Source organism: Heteronotia binoei, chromosome 5 (genome assembly GCF_032191835.1).
Source record: "Heteronotia binoei isolate CCM8104 ecotype False Entrance Well chromosome 5, APGP_CSIRO_Hbin_v1, whole genome shotgun sequence".
NCBI classification, from domain to species: Eukaryota; Metazoa; Chordata; class Lepidosauria; order Squamata; family Gekkonidae; genus Heteronotia; species Heteronotia binoei.
Window position 1 is genome coordinate 85,483,374 of NC_083227.1, and position 18,872 is coordinate 85,502,245.

The window sequence follows — 18,872 nt, forward strand, 5'->3', positions numbered from 1 at the left end:
AGAAAAGCTTATAAAACTGAAGAAAAAGCAACCAAGTTTGCAGTTAATTTAGGATACATACATATTGGACTGTCAGTGTCAGCTGGTGGATGATTGGATCCAAACCTTTGATTGCAATCAAGACATGTTGACAGATCACAATAATAAAAAAGAGTACATGCAGGTATAATGGAAGTGACAGTCACAAGGTCACATATTCCTATGGAGTCTTCACCCAAAAGCACCCAGTAATCCTGTACATATGCAGCAGTAGCAAATAGATCCAGAAGCTATCAAATACCGGAGTAATTTTATGGCTTTTAAGAAAGAGATTGGAGGATACCCAAACATTTTCAAGGGCCAGTTTTCCTTCATTTCTAGATAAATGAGTTAAGAGTTTCACAGTTCATCTGTATTAACTGCTTGATATGGATATCCCCTCAAATTTCTTCAGAGGATAAGAGCTTCAGAAACCCAACAAATTAACTGAAATGCAATGAAAAACAAGAGCCTTAAGTCCAAAATAACTGATATTGAAGGATGCAGTTATATATGCAATTTTAGCTTTGTGCTATTAGAGAACTCTGAATGGAGAAATATTGATTTTGTTCTTAACTGCTATAAGAAATGGTAAAGTGCCCCAAAGACTGTGATCTTGTATCTGACGAAGACAACTTGATTGAAACATGTCTTGAAATGTGGTGTCCCATTTTTCACCCATTTCAAGATTTTCCTAAGGAGTTAGTGTTAGAAAAGGCAATGTGTGATATGCAAAGAAGAAGACCCTGACCAGGGCAGCAAGAAGAAAATTAGATAGGATAATAAGGTCAGCACCTTCTCTCCTATTAAGTGCTGTTTCTTGTCTGTCTCCCAATTGCTACTCTTAGGGCAATTTCCTCCTCCTTCCTTCCTGTAAGCAGAGCTACATATAGCTTGTGGGGTTTAGAATGCAAAGTGGTACAAAATTAAAATCCAATAGCAGAATAGTAAAATTAAGAAGTTCAGAAAACCTTTAATCTGGGTTGCATTAGTGTGGGAAACCAATAAAACAGTAGCATGTCAGAATGTGAGAATGTCTGTTAATCTATTGCTAATAAGCCTGGGTCAAAATAAGGGCATTTCTTTCCCAGAAGATAGATCCAAGTAGGCAGCCGTGTTGGTCAGAAGTAGTAGAACAAAATAGGAGTCGATTGCACCTTTAAGATCAACTTAGTTTTATTCAGAACGTAAACTTTCGTGTGCATGCACACTTCTTCAGACGAGGAATGAGGTACAGTAAGCAAAGCCATATATAGCTGGTGGGGTTTGGAATGCAAAGTGTTACAAAGTTAAAATCCAATAGCAGAATAGTAAAATTAACAAATTCAGAAAACCTTTGATCTGGGTTGCATTAGCTTGGGAAACCATAAAACAGTAACATGTCAGAATCTGAGAATGCCTGTTAATTATTCTATTGCTAATAAACCTGGGTCAACATGAGAGCATTTCTTTCGCAGAAGTTTTTCCTGTTCAACTAATCTACCTTTTAACGTGTAACATAAATATATACATCATTCTAGTTTGCCATTAGGAAAAAATACATTGAAATATAGTGAAGATGGTTTCATATATGTAATGAGATAAACAGCTAATATCCCTTGTTTGAGTATGTCAATACAAAAACCTTATTCTGATACACTATCCTGAAAGAGAAATACTTTTATAAGGAAAAGCAGACCAAGTTGGGTGTTAGAGCCGCAGAAGGCATTTTGTCAGCTATGCACTGGGATGCAAAGGATACAGAATCCTTGATCCAGAAGCAGAAACAGTTAAGATCTGCAGTGTGGTCTATATTGATGAAAGGGAGAAGTTGAGTGACATGGAGAAGGTGGATCTACACCAACAGAGAAAAAATTAAGCACAGCAAATAGAAAAAGCACATCTGCGCACTATGGACTACACACCTATGGAACCTAGAGAACCAGAAGCGGTTATAGAACCAAGTGTGATCAATCAGATCAAACAAAGAAGTACCACCAAGAAGACTTGTTTATCTAGCAAAGGCAGAAGCTATTCCTAAGCCTTCCACATCGGAAGACATAGCAAGAATGCCTGCCAAAGAAGCAGAAAAATGGAGAAAAGCTGCAGAAAAAGAGATTGAATCTCTGATCAGGAACCAAACATAGACACAGAACTGTGTCCAGGGTAGAGAGCAGTAGAATGCAAGTGGATCTTCAAAACCAAGCATGATGCAGAAGGGAAAATACAAAGATACAATGCCAGATTGGTTGCTAAAGGATACTCTCAGAAGTATGAAGAAAATATAGGAACAACAAATGGACATATTCTGACTTGTGTGGATGACCTGATTTTATGCTTTGAAGACAAAGAAGAAAGTGATAAAATGGTAATGTCTGATTTGCAGAGAAGTGGACTCTGTTGGGGGCAGCAAGAAGACAATTAGATGGGATAGTGAAGTCAGCACCTTCTTTCCTATTAAGGGGGAGGTATTTGTAAGTTCCTTGCATTGTGCAGTGGATTGGACTAGATGACCCTGGAGGTCCCTTCCAGCTCTATGATTCTATGATAAGTATCATTCCAGATTGCTGCACTTTAGGGCAATTTCCTCTTCCTTCTCAGAAGTTTCACACTCGGTCTCTCTCTCACACACAGCTAGAAATGTAGTTAGGAACCTATCTTTGTCTCTCCTCTTTACTATCAAGTATATTAGTTCCTAAGTAAACCTTTATCTACTCTTTAATCAAGTAGTGCACCATTGCTGTGTTAATTACTCTGCCAACAGGTGGAAACCCAAATAATGCATTTCATTCAAGCTAAACAACTCACACCACATCCCAGCAGGAACTCAGCATGCAATTCCCTGGTGAGGGAGGAATCAGTCCCCAGCTGAAAGCTGGTGTTCTAATCTCTCCATTCCTCAACCCAGTAAGATTACTGCTGTGTTCCAGCCAGGGGACTTCTTATTGCATCTCTGCTGGGACCAGGCCTTGAATTCAGCAGGAGCTCACAGGAGCATAGCTCCTGAACCTTTCTGACAGCTCCCCTCCTCCTCCCTACTTGCCTACTTTGTCCATTGCATAGTAGGAATAGAGCCAGTTTGGTGTAGTGGTTAAGTGTGCGGACTCTTATCTGGGAGAACCGAGTTTGATTCCCCACTCCTTCACTTGCACCTGCTGGAATGGCCTCGAATTAACCATAGCTCTGGCAGAGGTTGTCCTTGAAAGAGCAGCTGCTGTAAGAGCCCTCTCAGCCCCACCCACCTCACAGGGTGTCTTTTGTGGAGGAGAAAGATAAAGGAGATTGTGAGCCACTCTGAGACTATGAAATTCGGAGTGGAGGGCAGGATATAAATCCAGTATCATCATCATCATCATCATAGGTGCAGCTGCATAGTAATCCCTGGATTAGGAGAGTGGGCAGGCAGCCACCAGGAGCTTTGCCACACACCCAGCAGCCCTTCTTTAACTCCTGGAGAAGCCCGTGCCACCCTTTCTCCATTTCTTATGTGATTTTGGGCAGCAGGTGGCTTGCTGGCCTTTTGACTGGGGGGGAGGGTAGCCAAGGAGAGCCCCAGGTGAGTGAGACCTGTTTGGGCTGGATGGATCTCTAACCAGCTCAAGCAGGCCTCACTCAGTCAGGGCTCTCCTTTCTTGCATCAGGTTGCTTTTGGGTGGGGTTGGGGGTGGCATATGCTAAAGAGCTTCACCATCTGTTTTTCTACAAAACAACCCCTGGCTGGGACACAGCAGTAATCTTACTGGGTTGAGGAATGGAGAGATCAGAACACCAGCTTCTACCTGGGGAACTGATTTTCTGATCTCCTCCTTCTCAGGGAAACAGCTCCCTGCATCCCTGGTGGGATGCGGTGACAAGTTTTGCATTGGGGGGAAATCAGAATATCTGTTTCCTTCCAAGCTCTTGGGTGGCCCCACTAGATTCGGGGTAGTCCCCTAGGCAACCAGCCAATGAGAACTATTCTTGGTGGCCTTAATGGCCAGTCCATCTCTGATTGTGAACCTAGGGATTGAGAAGGGAGTGATGGCAAGGGAAACAACAATGCCAAATACATGACTGGAGAAAAACAAGTCACAGCTTTTACTAACTATAACCACAGGAACATTGGTGTAGCATAGGGATCAATCCAGCATTGGGACACCTGACTGCCACTGCCACCCAATTTCTCCCCATTCCCCCACCTGCCTCCTTAGGGAGAAAACCTGGAGTGGCAAGCCTCAGGATCAATCCAGTGAGTGGTTTTCTTTCCCACCTGGTGATGAGATCCAACCAAAAGCTGGGCATGCATCTGTATGGCGCCACCCCCAAGACCATTTAAGAAAGTCTCCCAAACAAGGGGAGCCTCTCCCCCCAGATGGATCCCGTCCAATGCCCAAATTATTCACCCAAGCTGAGAAGCATAGGATTCTTGGATGTATTCACTGTGCAAACTTAAATTCATTAAAATCAGTGACCTTAAAAGGGGCACCTTTGCTTAGGATTGCACAGCTAAATGTACAAAATTATTTGGAGCTTCTATCTGAAGAGTTTTATTTATTTTCTTTCCAATGCTTTAGGTATATAAGAAGGCAATGCAAAATCTATTGCCAACACCAGCAAAATCCCATTATACATTCAATCTACGTGACTTTTCACGCGTGATTCTGGGCTGTTTGCTTGTTAAGAGGGATTCTATTCTAAGCAAACAAACAATGATTCGTCTCTTTGTGCATGAAGTATTTCGAGTATTTTATGACCGCCTTGTGGACGACACAGATAGAGCTTGGTTGTTCAAGCTAGTAAGAGAAATTGTGAAAGAACATTTCAAAGAATCATTTGATGGAGTATTTACACATCTGAGAGAATCAAATGCACCTGTAAGTAATTTCATTATTTGTTACAAAATTCTTTCTCTTTGTCTCAGCTATACTCAGGTCAGTTAATTAACTTTATTGGGAAAAGAACAAAACATTAAAATCTGTCGTCATGCCACATGATAATGTGCAAGTTGGTTGAAGTTTAGTTTATATTTTAAGAACATTTTACATCAACTCATAATCACAGTTCTTTAGGCAGTTGGTGGGGGGGGGGGAGAAAATACAAAGAAAATCAGTAGAGCTGTGGTACAAATGCAATAATAGATGGTCTTAACAAAATTAATATGGTCCTAAGAAAAAAAAGCTTAATTATGATAGTAGCTGTAAGAAGAAACTGTTGAAACAAAGATTACAAGATGATTTTCTTTAATTAAAAACAGGTGAGAGTAATAGAACCAACTAAAATATGTATTATTTCCAAATATTTGGATAATTTTTTTAAAAAAAATATTTGTTTGACGTCTAAAGTTCAATATTAGGTGCTAAACAAGTGACTGCAGAGACTGAGTTCCATAGTCTTTGATCCACTCCAGAATTGTTCTTGCAAATGAGTTATTTTTATGCTGGTGAGATATATTTTCTGTAAAGCTGCTCTAGTTTGTTTCCTAACATACCTAAATTCCTTGGAAAGTGCATAGAAGGAATTAATCTGGATGCTTTCAGAGTACAGGTAAGTGGCCAAGCCTCATTTTTTTTCAGGGTAATTCTAGCAAATCAAATTCAAATTATTAAAAGCAGGCCTCAAATTCAGTGGGAGCTCTCAGGAGCACAGCTCCTGAACCTTTCTGAGAGTTCCACCTCCTTGTCCATTGAATAGTATGTGCAGCTGCATAACAATCCCTGGATGAGCTCCACCACCTATTTTTCAACAAAACGACCCCTGATTAAAAACATTGTGAATGCTTGGAAACATGGATCCAAGAGTATTGTTAGAGAACATTTTTAATTGAGTGCCATAAAAAACAACATTTTTCTGTGAAGATGCTGGTGTGCTGGGAAACAAAGGAGAGGAATGAGATAAGGGTTGCAGTTGGCTGTGTATACTGGGACCAAACCAAGCCCATGCACCACAGTGAGCACTTCAGGGGCTTGCCAGATATTTATACAGAGAACCAGCCCTGTATACTGAGCAAAAGGGTCATTTCCTGCTGCTTGGCATTTGTGCTAGAAGTTAACTATCTTTGCATTAAGCTATGATCATACTATGCCTTTGAAGGAGTGCCTCACTGACTAAAAGCCTTCACTCCCTGTTTACCTTTTTTGTCTCAGAAAACTTGAGTTTTATCTGGATCCAGCTTCAGGTCCCTCATTCTTTTCTGGATCCAGCTTCAGGACCCTCTCCTGCCCATTACATATCTGCCCACAACATTTCCTTCCTCACTTGAGTTTGCTGAAGGGAAGAAACGTAGTTAGATATCATGCTCATACTGATAATTCTTTCATCTTCAGGTGACCAAGCTCTAATGGCTTCATGTAGCTGTAGAATAGCTCAGGGGTACAGCAACTCAATAAATGATCCTGGTAGGGCAGACCTTAAGTCATGTCTCCTTTTTCATTTTGGTTAATTTAAAGTTACACTTTTCTGCATACCTGGAGAGTCAGTATGCAGTGATTCCTGCCTTGTTAAAGTGTCTGTGCTCTCTGTCTTGTTTATGCTTTTGCTGTTTTTGCGATTGGTTTGATCCATTCCAGTATACTATCAGCTGTAGCAATATCCTCTTCTTAATGACCTACTATCCAAGAGATTAATCAGATTCACACTCATTTGGCTGCAACACTGTTGCAGCATCAGGTGCTCTCAGAGCATTAAGTGGATTCTTACTACTATTCCTGAAGTGGAGTAATGTGGTCTTACATCTGCCTTATAGAATTGTACACATACAAATTTATTATGCAACACTATTATAAGCTATTTATGTTTGGCTAACAGGTAACTGAAGAAAATATGAGGAACCTGCTCTTTGGAGACTACATGAATCCTGACCTTGAAGGCGATGAAAGACTTTACATTGAAATTCCAAATGTGCAAGTGTTCAGTGATATTGTGGAGGTTTGCTTAGATGAATATAACCAAACACACAAATCAAGAATGAACTTAGTAATTTTCAGGTGCATCGACTATTACTTATTAGTATATTTACATGATTCTCTGTTTGGGGGCGTTATCCAGTTTATTCCCATTTAGAGCAATTTTTTGTTTGTTTCTTCAGAGATTGATTAACAGTACTTATGTTCAGGGTGACCTGAGCAGCTTCCTTTATACTGTTGCACAGTTGCCCAGGCTCTGAGCTTCAGGGGTTAATGGACAGGAAGCTGCTCATCTAGCCCTGAACCTGAGCAGTATTTTGCAGAGGGGCAATATTTTTTCCTGTCTTTTTTTATTCTGGGAGAGGAGGAGATTGGAGCCAGGAAATACACCTTAACCCTAATTTTACATACATTCATACAGGCATGTATATCTCAAGATACTAAAAATTGTTATGTCTCCATCCCCTTCACAATTTATTCTTGGAGAAGGAAATATGCCTATTTAATCTTTACTATTCTGTTTAGCTCCAAAAGAGTCAGATCTTTAAAAGGTTATAGTACTCTGTACTTGTAGGGATGGGTGGGGAATTTGGATTGGGAATACATGCCATGAACTCCCTATCTAGGATCTTGAAGCTGTTGAAGACTTAAATAGGATAATTTACCCTCCCTCTTTGTTTATTTCCTACCCCTGTCCTTTAACTGATGCCTAAGTGCCCAAATTCCATGTTTCCTGGAGGGCAAAGAACAAGTCCAGTGTTCTCTGTGAATGGCACAGTTTTGTTGTCCTGCTGCTAGCATAGGTAATTATTACAAGTATTAATTAATAGCTGGTGTGATGCCTAGCTCTTGTGGTACTCTCTAGTTCCACCCAGCCCTTCCTACCTGCTCTCAGAAGGGGCTGAACACATTGGCACACAGTAGCCACAGCCCAGCCTGCCAGTGATTCCAGCCACTGTTAGAATGACTGCTGCATCAGCTAGCTGGCCAGGTGCATCTATACCAAGCCCAACACCGAGCTGGTCAGTGGGCATGCAGCTCCTGGTGACAGAGACTTTGATGCAGTGATAGGCTCTCCAGAGAACCTGGAGGGCTGCAAGACAGCCAGTGTGGAGTGCAGGAGAAGCCAGAGAAGACAGCTCCAGATGGAGAAAGTCTGGAAGAGCATGAAGACAGAGTAGAGATTTTGTTGTTCAGTTGCATAGTCCAACTCTTTGCGACCCCATGGATCACATCACGCCAAGCCCTTCTATCTTACACCATCATCCTGTTCATTCAAATTCATGTTTGTTGCATCAATAACACTGTCTAACCATCTCATCCTTTGCCGTCCCCTTCTTATTTTACCTTATTTATTTATTTTTTTCACATTTATATCTCGCCCTTCCGTAACGGGCTCAGGATGGCTAACAACAGTTAAAAACCACACAGAATACTAAAAAACAGAATATACAATAAAAACAATTCCATACATTTCCAACCATAAAAATCCAAGATGCACCTTCAGTCTTTTCCAGCATCAGAGTCTTCTCCAGTGAGCGCTCCCTTCTCTTTTGGTGGCCAAAGTATTTGAGCTTCAGTTTCAGTATCTGACCTTTCAGGGAACAGGCAGGGTTGATTTGACTGATTTGATCTCCTTTCTGTCCAAAGGACTCTCAAGCATCTTCTCCAGCATCACATTTCGAAAGCATCTGTTCTTCAGTTCTTGGCCTTCCTTATGATCCGCTTCTCACAGCCATACATTACTACTGGGAATGTCATTGCTTTGACTATACAGATTTTTGTTGGCAGTGTGATGTCTTTACTTTTTATTATGCTGCCTACGTTTGCCATAGCTTTCCTCCCAAAAAACAGGCATCTTTTAATTTCATGGGTGCATTCACCATCTACAGTGAACTTGGATCCCAAGTATGTGAAGTCTGTCACTACTTCCATGTCTTCCCCTTCTATTTACCAAGGAGTAATGGGGCTAGATGCCATGATCTTAGTCTTTTTGATGTTGAGTTTCAAACCAACTTTTTCACTCTTCTCTTTCACCCTTAGCAAGAGGCTTTTTAGGTCCTCTTCACTTTCTGCAATTAGAGTGTATCATCTGCATATCTGAAGTTGTTTTTTCTGGCAGTCTTAATTCTGGCTTGTGCTTCATGCAGGCCAGAGCAGAGGTTACACCAGTCATAAAAAAGTAATGAGCTTTCAGAGGAGTTGCTATCAGGTATTCAACGAAGAGGAAGAGAGAACAAAGAAAATCTTATAATGAACTTATAATAAAATTGAGGCATTATGAGAAACAACAGAAAACTAGTAACCCAAGGGAGGTAAAGGCCAAAATTATCTCGATCCAACACCAGATAAATATTCTTTTGGCAGAAGAAATTGAGAAGAAATTAAAATGGACAAGACAAAATTATTTTGAAAATGCTAATAAAGTGAGCAGATGGCTGGCCTATAGACTGAAGAAGGAAAAGGAGAAGAAGATTATAAAAATGCTGAAAAATGAAGTTAAGGAGGACGTGTTTCAAAATTCTCAAATGAAAGACATTATTCAAAATTTTTATCGGAATTTGTATAAGGAGCAAAAGATCGTACAGCTAAAACAAGATTATATAAAGGGAGCTGAAATGAGACAATTAACAAGGGAACAACAAGCAAGTTTGGAGAACCCCATCTCAATCCAGGAAATTGTTGATGTGATTAGAACTCAAAAAAGTAACAAGACTCCAGGTCCAGATGGCCTTCCGATTGAGTTTTTCAGAGCCTTTGAAGATTTATTATTGATACCCTTCAAGAAAGTAATTGAGAACACCTATAATACAGGCGAGATCCCAGATTCTTGGAAAGAAGCTCTGATTATGCTCATTCATAAAGAAGGGACTGATGCATCGGAAATTAAAAATTATAGACCAATTTCACTCTTGAATAGCGACTATAAGATCTTTGCAGCAATATTAGCAAACAGATTAAAGAAAGTAATAGCTGGCTTAATTCATGAAGACCAAACGGGCTTTGTTCCAGGACGATTAATGAACCAGAATGTGAGGCTACTTTTAAATGCGATTGAATATTACAGGGATCACCCTGATAAAGAATTTGCAGGTATCCTAGTGGATGCGGAAAAAGCGTTTGACAATGTTAACTGGAACTTTATTAAAGTTACATTGGCGGCGATTGGTTGTGGTGAAAGATATCGCAGAATGGTCGAAGCGGTTTACTCGAAACAGGCAGCGAAAGTGAGCTTCAATGGAGTGATGTCCGACTCAATAGAAATAGAACAAGGTACTAGGCAGGGATGCCCGTTATCTCCCTTGCTCTTCATTTTGACGTTAGAACCATTAATCAAGAAGATTAGAGAAGATCCCCAAATTCAAGGAACTAGAATAAACAACGTAGAATTCAAGACGTTGGTGTTTGCGGACGATTTAGTATTTACATTGGAACAACCCATTTCTTCGATAGTTTTTTTGAAACAAAAATTGAGAGAATTTGGAGAAATATCTGGTTTTAAACTGAATGTTTCCAAGACTAAAATTTTAGCGAAAAATATGGTGAAAGCCCAAATTGAATCTTTAGAACAACTTTCAGGATTTAAGCATGAAAAAAAGATAAAATATCTCGGAATTCATTTGACAAGTGACTCAAAGACTTTGTATAGAGACAACTATGAAAAAATATTGAAAGAAATCTGCAATGATTTAACTAACTGGAAAGACCTTAAAATATCGCTTTTAGGCAGAATCGCTACAATAAAAATGAATATTCTTCCAAGAATTTTATTTCTTTTCCAAACAATCCCAATTATTTTATCCAAATTATTTTTCCAGCAACTTAATTCTATGACTAAGACGTTTATTTGGCAAGGCAAGAAGGCCAGAATAAAATTGAAAGTTCTACAAGACAGTAAACTAAGAGGTGGTCTTGCCCTTCCGGATTGGAACCTGTACTATAAGGCTAGTTGCATTGCCTGGTTAAGAGACTGGTGTAAGCTAGACAATAAAAGATTATTGACCATCGAGGGCGCGGGTCTGGGGGAAGGTTGGCATAGTTACATGTGGTATCACACGCCTATAAAGACCGACGGTTCCTCAGACATGAAATAAGAAGATCCTTGTATAAGACTTGGGAAGAAATCAAAGTACATTACACTTATACTCCAAAGTGGCTATCCCCGATAGAAGCCTTGACCCATCCTAATTTGTATAATTGGGATAACCCACAAGATTACGCCTATCTGTTGAATAATCAGAATGAGTTGATTGAGGAAGAGCTCTCTAAGCTAAACTGGTGGTTACAGTGTCAACTGAAATCAAGATTTCAGAAGGATAAGGAAAAGGGTTTTTCGAATAAGCCAATTGAATTAGATCTTATTCTAGAGACTAAAAAGAAGATAATCTCTAAGGTGTATGATTGGTTACTCCAAGTTAAGATGCAAGATGAAGTTGTAAAAGAAGCATGGATCCGTTGGCTGAAGGACTTTGGATACAATATAGCCCTAGATAAATGGGAAAAACTATGGAAACAGAACTTAAAATTAATAAAACCAGCAGATCTCAAAGAAAATTTATATAAAATGGTATATAGATGGTACCTTACACCAGACAGACTGGCTAAAATCTATCCCACATATTCAGACAAATGTTGGAAGTGCCGAGAAGCTAAAGGGTCGTTGTTTCACATTTGGTGGCAATGTAAGGATGCCAGAAAATACTGGACCCGAGTTAATTTATGGATTCAAAAAATCTTGAAAATACATATTAATCATGTGCCAGAGTTGTATCTCCTGAACATTTGTAGACAAAACTTTCCTATGATAAAACTGAAACTGTTACTGTACATACTTACTATCGCCAGAATACTTTATGCCAAGTATTGGAAGATCGACAGAATCCCTAATAGAGATGAATTTATTAACAAGCTGTTGGATGCCGCAGAATCTGATCTAATGTCCACAAGATTAAGAGATGGTAATGTTCAAAAATGTCAGGATGAATGGGACCCTATATATAAATGGGTTAAAAGTAAAGGTTTTGGCATGGAGTAACAATATTTTTTCTTTGTCTTTCAAATCCTCTCCATCTCCTAGTGTGTTTGAGTGGGTAGTTGTATAGTTGTTAGATTTATTATTGTGTTATTGTGTTTATTGTGTTTTGAATGTACTGCGCATTGAAGGGGTATGAATGCTCTGTGTTTTTCAATGTACTGCGCATTGATGTGTTCTTGAATGTTTTGTGTTTGTATTTTTGACAGTGTTGGTGGTATTTGTGTTTGTTTTATTTTTATTTTTTTGTGTGTTAATTTGTTTTTATTCTTTGTGTGTAAACCTTTTTTTTTCTCTCAATAAAAATCCTTTAAAATTAAAAAAAAAAAGTAATGAGCTCGAAGCTGGGGAGGGGGCTGGATCACAAGGGGGAAATGATACTTTCCTAGGACTTCCAAAGAAGCAGCTGGTTGCTGCAAGGGAAGAGAAAGAGCAGGACTAGGCAGTCACAGGTGCAGTAACTACAGGACAACCTGTCCATGACACTGGGTTCAAGGTGGAGCAAGAGTGAACTATGTGTTGGCTTTGGTCATGATGGAAGATCATTATGATGTGTCTGTGATCACAGAGGCACATACAATTAATTGTCCAAGAAGACTTCAGGATGACTGCAAAATATATTTTATGGTTTGAATGTAGTGTGGACATGGTACATTTCCAAGAGAACTACAGGGGGAAAAGGTTGAGTTTGCATATACACAGATATAGATACTTCAGTTTTTCATTATGTCTATATTTCTATGATAGATATGTACTGGAACATTTATCTCGCATATGTCGTGTGCTGAAGCAGTCTGGAGGTAATGCCTTACTTGTTGGAATGGGAGGAAGTGGCCGCCAGTCCATGACTCGTTTGGCTACATCCATGGCAAAAATGAACATTTTCCAGCCAGAAATCTCTAAAAGTTATGGTATGAATGAATGGAGGGAAGATCTAAAGGTAAAAATCCATGTTGGTTCACTTAGGTCAGAACTGGTTACATCATCATCATCATTGTTGTTGGTGGTATTGTTATTATTAATTCTTTTTAGTTTAGATGGAATCCGCAAGCATAGCATTTTTGTCGGGGTTCCTGAATGATACATTGGCATTGGATCCATTCCAGTCTGGCTTCTGCCCCAGCCACAGGATGGATACAATGCTGGTCGTCTTGGCAGATAACCTCCACAGACAACTGGATTAAGGCGGATTGGTGCTGCTATTGCTATTAGATCTTATGGCAGCATTCAACATGGTCAATTATGATCTTTTGAGCCACTACCTTGTCGACATAGGAGTTCGGGGGTTGACCTTTCAGTGGCTCACCTCATTTCTCTGTGGTCAGGAACACAGTGGGAAAATGTGTCCTCTAGATCCCCTTAACATGTGGGGGCCCTCGGAGGGTGCTTCTTTCTCCAATGTTGTTTAACAACTACATGCGCCCTCTTGCCCAGCTGGTACAGAGTTTTGGCTTTGGATGTCATCAGCATGGATACTTGGCCGTATTGGCTATTGGATGGTCACTTGGGTACTGCTCCACAGAATTTGGCTGCAGGTTTGGAAGCCATGGTTGAGTGGTTGAAACAGAGCAGGATGAAACTGAATCCAGCTAAAATGGAAATTCTGTGATTGGGGGGGAGGGCTTTGGGATTGGATCATAGACTTCTTGATCTTGACAGGGTGCCATTGACAAACGCACAGTCTCTCAAGAGTTTGGGAGTGATCTTGGATGCCTCCTTGAATATGGACTCCTAAGCCACGTATATTGCCAGCCTAGCAGTTTTTTTCATCTGTGCCAGGCTCAGCAATTGGCCTCTTTCTTTTCACACCCTGTCCCTGACCTAGCCACAGTAATCCTGTAATGTACTGAGTGACAAGACGTGTTGAAGGCAACATGCTTTATTAGCGAGTACATCACAAAGCAAAGCAATGCGGGCCGGGTCCCGCTTATATACATACCCCGGAACAACCCTCAGCCTGGACAGGTCCAATCCTGGCCAGTTAAACTTCCCGCCACAGATCTTGATTGGCAGAGCGTATTTGCGGAGCTACATCCGGGGACCAGTGGACTTCCACTGATCACCTCCGTAGCGTCTGCTGTGTTGTAATTTCTGAAATGCAAGACACAACAAATCCATACTATGATCACCTCCAGGCTATACTACTGCTATGGTCACCTCCAGGCTAGACTACTGTAACTTACTCTATGGTGGCCTGCCCTTGAGACTGACCCAGAAGCGGTGGCACATGTCCTGACGGGAACATCACGGACGGCACACATACATCCGTGAAATGACTGGCAGTCTGCAACGTAAACAATCAGAATTTGCCATCTGACTTTTTGAACTGTAGCACTACTATTCTTTTAATTGTTTATTTATATTTGATGTTTTCATTGTTATTGTACGTCTCCCACAACCCTGTTGCAGCAAGGAATGGGCAATTCATAAATCTTAAAAAAATAAAAGTATTGCAGGTTAAAATATGTGTCCATGATTTTGCACCCTAGTATTAAGTGTAAAATTTTAAAATTAAATCTTTTCAATTTTGTTTTTGCTTTGAGACTCTTCTGAAGAGTGCAGGTATGAAGGGCTTGAAAACTGTATTTCTAATAACAGACACACAAATTAAAGAAGAAGCCTTTTTGGAAGATGTTGACAGTGTGCTCAATACTGGCGAAGTACCAAATATTTTTGCAGCTGATGAAAAACAGGATGTTATGGAGGTATCCCTGTAAGAATTTTCTTAAAACATGATAAGCACATGCTTAAGCACCTGCCAGTTTAGTATGTTTTTATCTCATCCTTCACAAAGGGCTGAGGGCCAAACAGGACGTGATGGTGGCCACAGGGCCAAACTGTGACCACCAATACTATTTTAGAAGATAACTTAGCTATTTAAAAATTGCCATGAGGGCCTGATCAGGATTGGGCCTGTGGTGTAGTTGTAACAAGTGATTGGGGTCCCCCCATAACTTTTAAAGTGCCCAAACACTCTCCCATGGCTTCATGCTTTCCTTTTATTTTATTTTTATTTCTGTTTCTTGACTTGTTCCAGTGTTTAAAAAAAAGCCTACCATGGCTTTTGAAATAGGCATAAATGAATATCCATTTTATATTTAATATTACTATATTTTATGACCTTGGTCCCAGTCTACCATGGGACACTCTATGTAACAAGATTGCTGTGAAATTACAAAATCTCTTTATCTCCTATCCTTTTGGGTTGAAAGTCTTTCTCAAGCCTGCTGATCAATTGTTCAGTAAATGGAGATTTGTGAACATCAATTTACTGGTTGGACTGTATTTATTACTAAAGAGGATAATTATGGTTTTATTTGGGATAAATCTTCTTCATTGGCTAATATGAGTAGATGGTAATTTTTAATTGAGCCTTGTTCCTATACAATTAAAAATTAGGAATAGACCAAAACGATTTCTAATTCTGCTGTTCAGAGTGAGGTTATTACATTTGATTAGACAGCTGTTCACATGTTAATAGTACTTCTTTCTGATACTTAATACGAAGACAGATAACTTGCACTCATTTGGAAATATAATAATGTTGTGCTCTGACATTCTATTTATTGGTTTAATTACTTTCCAGTATTATATTTTTAAATTGTGTAATTTATTAGAGTCCATTATTTTCTAGGGTGTTCGTGCAGTAGCCCAGGCAGGCAGTAAACATGAAGAGCTCAGTCCTTTGGCCTTATTTGCTTTCTTTGTGAATCGCTGCAAAGAAAATCTCCATGTTGTGGTTGCTTTCAGCCCAATTGGTGATGCTTTTCGCAACCGACTGAGACAGTTCCCATCACTTATCAACTGCTGTACTATTGACTGGTTCCAGGTTTGTAAGTGTAATTAAACAAATGAAAAAAAATACATAGTTCATCTGTACCTTCATCAATACCTTCTAATATTTATATTGCCACCCTTATATATGGTACATTTTCTGTCAAATTGTAATAATTGTAAAAAAAGATTTCCCCTTTACATAGTTTTGGATGTGTGTATGTACATATATATTTTGGTCTGTACACATATAATGTTAGTTATGTCAAAAGAGTGAAGAAAAATTATATAAATAGTGGACCGGGCGTTCTGAAAGCCTTTTCTCCTTGAATTTTGACAACCTCAGTACTCTGAAGAACTGAGCAGTGACTCACAAAAGCTTATACCCTGCCACAAATTTTGTTAAATCTTTAAGGCTCTACTGGACTTTTTCTCTTTTCTACTGCTACAGACAAACTAACTAGGCTACCCATCTTGATTTATCTCAGTACTTCAAAACACACTTGCTTATCACTGAGAACAGGATTGGTGCTTGTATCTGGAATTCAGTATGCTTGTATTTCCAGCTTCATATGTTGTAAGTCTTTTCCTAATTTCTGAATGGAAATTTTAACAATGGAAATCTCAGCAATGATCACAAAGTAGCTAATCTGCAGGATAATAGCATAGCTATTGTATGGATAATAGAATAGTTATGGACAACATGCTTATTATAGAATTCTCAGAGCATCATTTTACAGTATCCAGTTTAATTGTGAGACTTTGAAAGCAGATTTTCTAACTAAAAAGGGAATGATCAGGGGGCATGGTGTGCACCATTCAAGATGGCTGCATAATATCTAGCTCCACTCCCTCCCTTTTTGCTTTCCTACACCAGCATGGTGCCAAAATCAGACTTTTAAATCAGATGGAAAAATAGGGATTGATTTTTTGGGGGCTTTACTCTCAAGTATCACACTCAATAATATAGTTTTACCATTGTGAAAAACCACATGAAACATTGACAATTCCACAACAATCTGAAAACAATATGGCTACCAGCTCACCAGAAAACTGACAGACAAATGTTGACCTGGGCAAAGTTGACATTATTTCCGCAATGAATACTAGGGAATCGAGAATTTTAGACACCATGAAATCGTTCTTTGAACTCCTTCAATCCCATTTGGAAGTGATTAAATAGTTGTTACAGGAAGTTGAAGCAGCCCCATGGCACAGAGTGCACAGAGTGCAGACCAAGCTCTCTGCTCACAACCTGAGTTTGTTCCCGGCGGAAGCTGGGTTCAGGTAACTGGCTCAAGGTTGACTCAACCTTCTATCCTTCCAAGGTCAGTAAAATGAGTACCCAGCTTGCTGGGGGGAAAGTGTAGATGACTGGAGAAGGCAATGGCAAACCACCCTGTAAAAAGTCTGCCATGAAAATTTGATGGTGATACATAAAGTTCTCCAGCAGCACATTCATTAAATGGATTCCAGATAAATAGAAAGACCTCTGCTTGACTTTTGCCCTTAATTAGTGTATGTTTGGTACATGATCTTCCAAGCAATGTGACAATCATTTCTCTGGAATATGATCTTGGGTGTGGACTTAATATGCACCTGGCTAGTGTGCCAAAATTGCTTGTATGCATACACGTGTGCACACATTTACTTTTGAAACCTGCTGATGAATAGTGTACAGATGAATGGATAATAAATGCATTCTTGTGCTATTCTGAATGGATAATGGATAATAATGGATAATAAATGCATTGAATGGATAATAAAGTGAATGGATAATAATTGGAATGGATAATTGGAAAAAGAGACGGAATTTAGTCATTTTCGCGGGGCTTGTGACTGTTGATATATCGCAGGTCAATTGTCATAGGGTGCCTATTTAGCAGTACTCCTAGATGTTTTTTCACTATCCATTTATTGTCCCAATTAATAATATGCTCTTGAAAAGGAAAATATCAGCACAAAACTATAGTAGTCAGGTATAAATGGATTAATTCCCCTTGTCTTATGCATACTGTATTTCTCAGCTCTAGTCAATTCTGGACTACTTTGTACTTTGTCTTCCTAGGAACTAATTCCTTTAAATTTGTTACTATCCATAATACACTGGACACAAGAGGTCAGAAAATCAGCTTCTCATATATTTTTTCAGAGTCTCAACAACTACTATTGTTTCATGTAGATTGTAATTCTCTGACACTATTTTATCTTTCAAATATTGGGGGTTTATATTAGAATCCTCATTAAGAGAATCTGTAAGCTTTCTGAGAAGAGAAAGCATATGCTATTTTCCTTCAGATCCTGTAATAGGGTAAATCTATTAGATGCTTTCACATTAATTAAAAAATCTTGATTGGATGTACTCATTTTACTAAGTACAGGATTATTGTCTTCAAAGGGGCACGCTCTGTTGCAACTCATATCAGCTTTGATTATATTTGAATTAGATAGTAAAAACAGCTAAATAAAAGCTCAGCTAAATAAAACACCCTCCCCCAATGAATGCCTCATATTTCCTAAGCAGATAGAAATGCCTTCTTCCTCTTCTTTCTGTTTTTGGTTCTCCATTTCACTTAAGAATATGGCTAGTACTGGCAGACCTAACAGACCCTCCAAAGAAGACAAGAAGGAACAGGGGTAACACAGAAGCAAATAGTATGGCTTGTAAATGCTACTCCCCTGCTCATGCACAGAGGGGGATCAAAAAGTGGGTGAAAAAGTAAACGAGCTGCTGAGTAAGTTACAAACAAGAGTAAACCAATTAAAATAATAAAAATAAGGCTGAATAAATAAACTCAGTTTGAGGCTCATTTGAAAGCGTTGTATCGAGGAATGGGCACGAATCAGGGAAATGGAAGTTTGTTGGGGGTTTGGGTTTTCACAAACCATGAAGCTCCAACAAATTCTTCCATTGGATGAACTGGTTCATGGTTTGTCCCATCTACAGTGAGCTGTCTTCATTTGGGCAGCCCAACCTGGAAGTAAGCGCCAAAGGCATTTAAATGGAGAGGGAGGGGACAGGCTCCAACGGCATTTAAATATCTTTTGGAGCTCACTTCAGGTCAGGCTCCGAAGGTATTTAAATGCCTTCAGAACCTGTACGAACCCTCCCTGAACCTCACAAACTTCCATGGAGGTTATGGGAGGATTCATGGGAGGCACTCCTAAACAGCTAGTTCAGGAACCAC

General features: G+C 39.5%; 1 protein-coding gene across 1 annotated transcript in view; it reads left to right on the forward strand.

Annotated features, from left to right (window-relative positions):
- DNAH12 (dynein axonemal heavy chain 12) overlaps positions 1-18,872 on the forward strand; it is a 194,923-nt gene that overhangs the window by 67,511 nt on the left and 108,540 nt on the right. Inside the window, exons 40-44 of the mRNA XM_060239731.1 lie at positions 4,551-4,850; positions 6,781-6,959; positions 12,658-12,850; positions 14,454-14,615; positions 15,545-15,739. Of these exons, the coding sequence (XP_060095714.1) occupies positions 4,551-4,850; positions 6,781-6,959; positions 12,658-12,850; positions 14,454-14,615; positions 15,545-15,739 (1,029 nt within the window). The remainder of the gene's footprint in view (positions 1-4,550; positions 4,851-6,780; positions 6,960-12,657; positions 12,851-14,453; positions 14,616-15,544; positions 15,740-18,872) is intronic.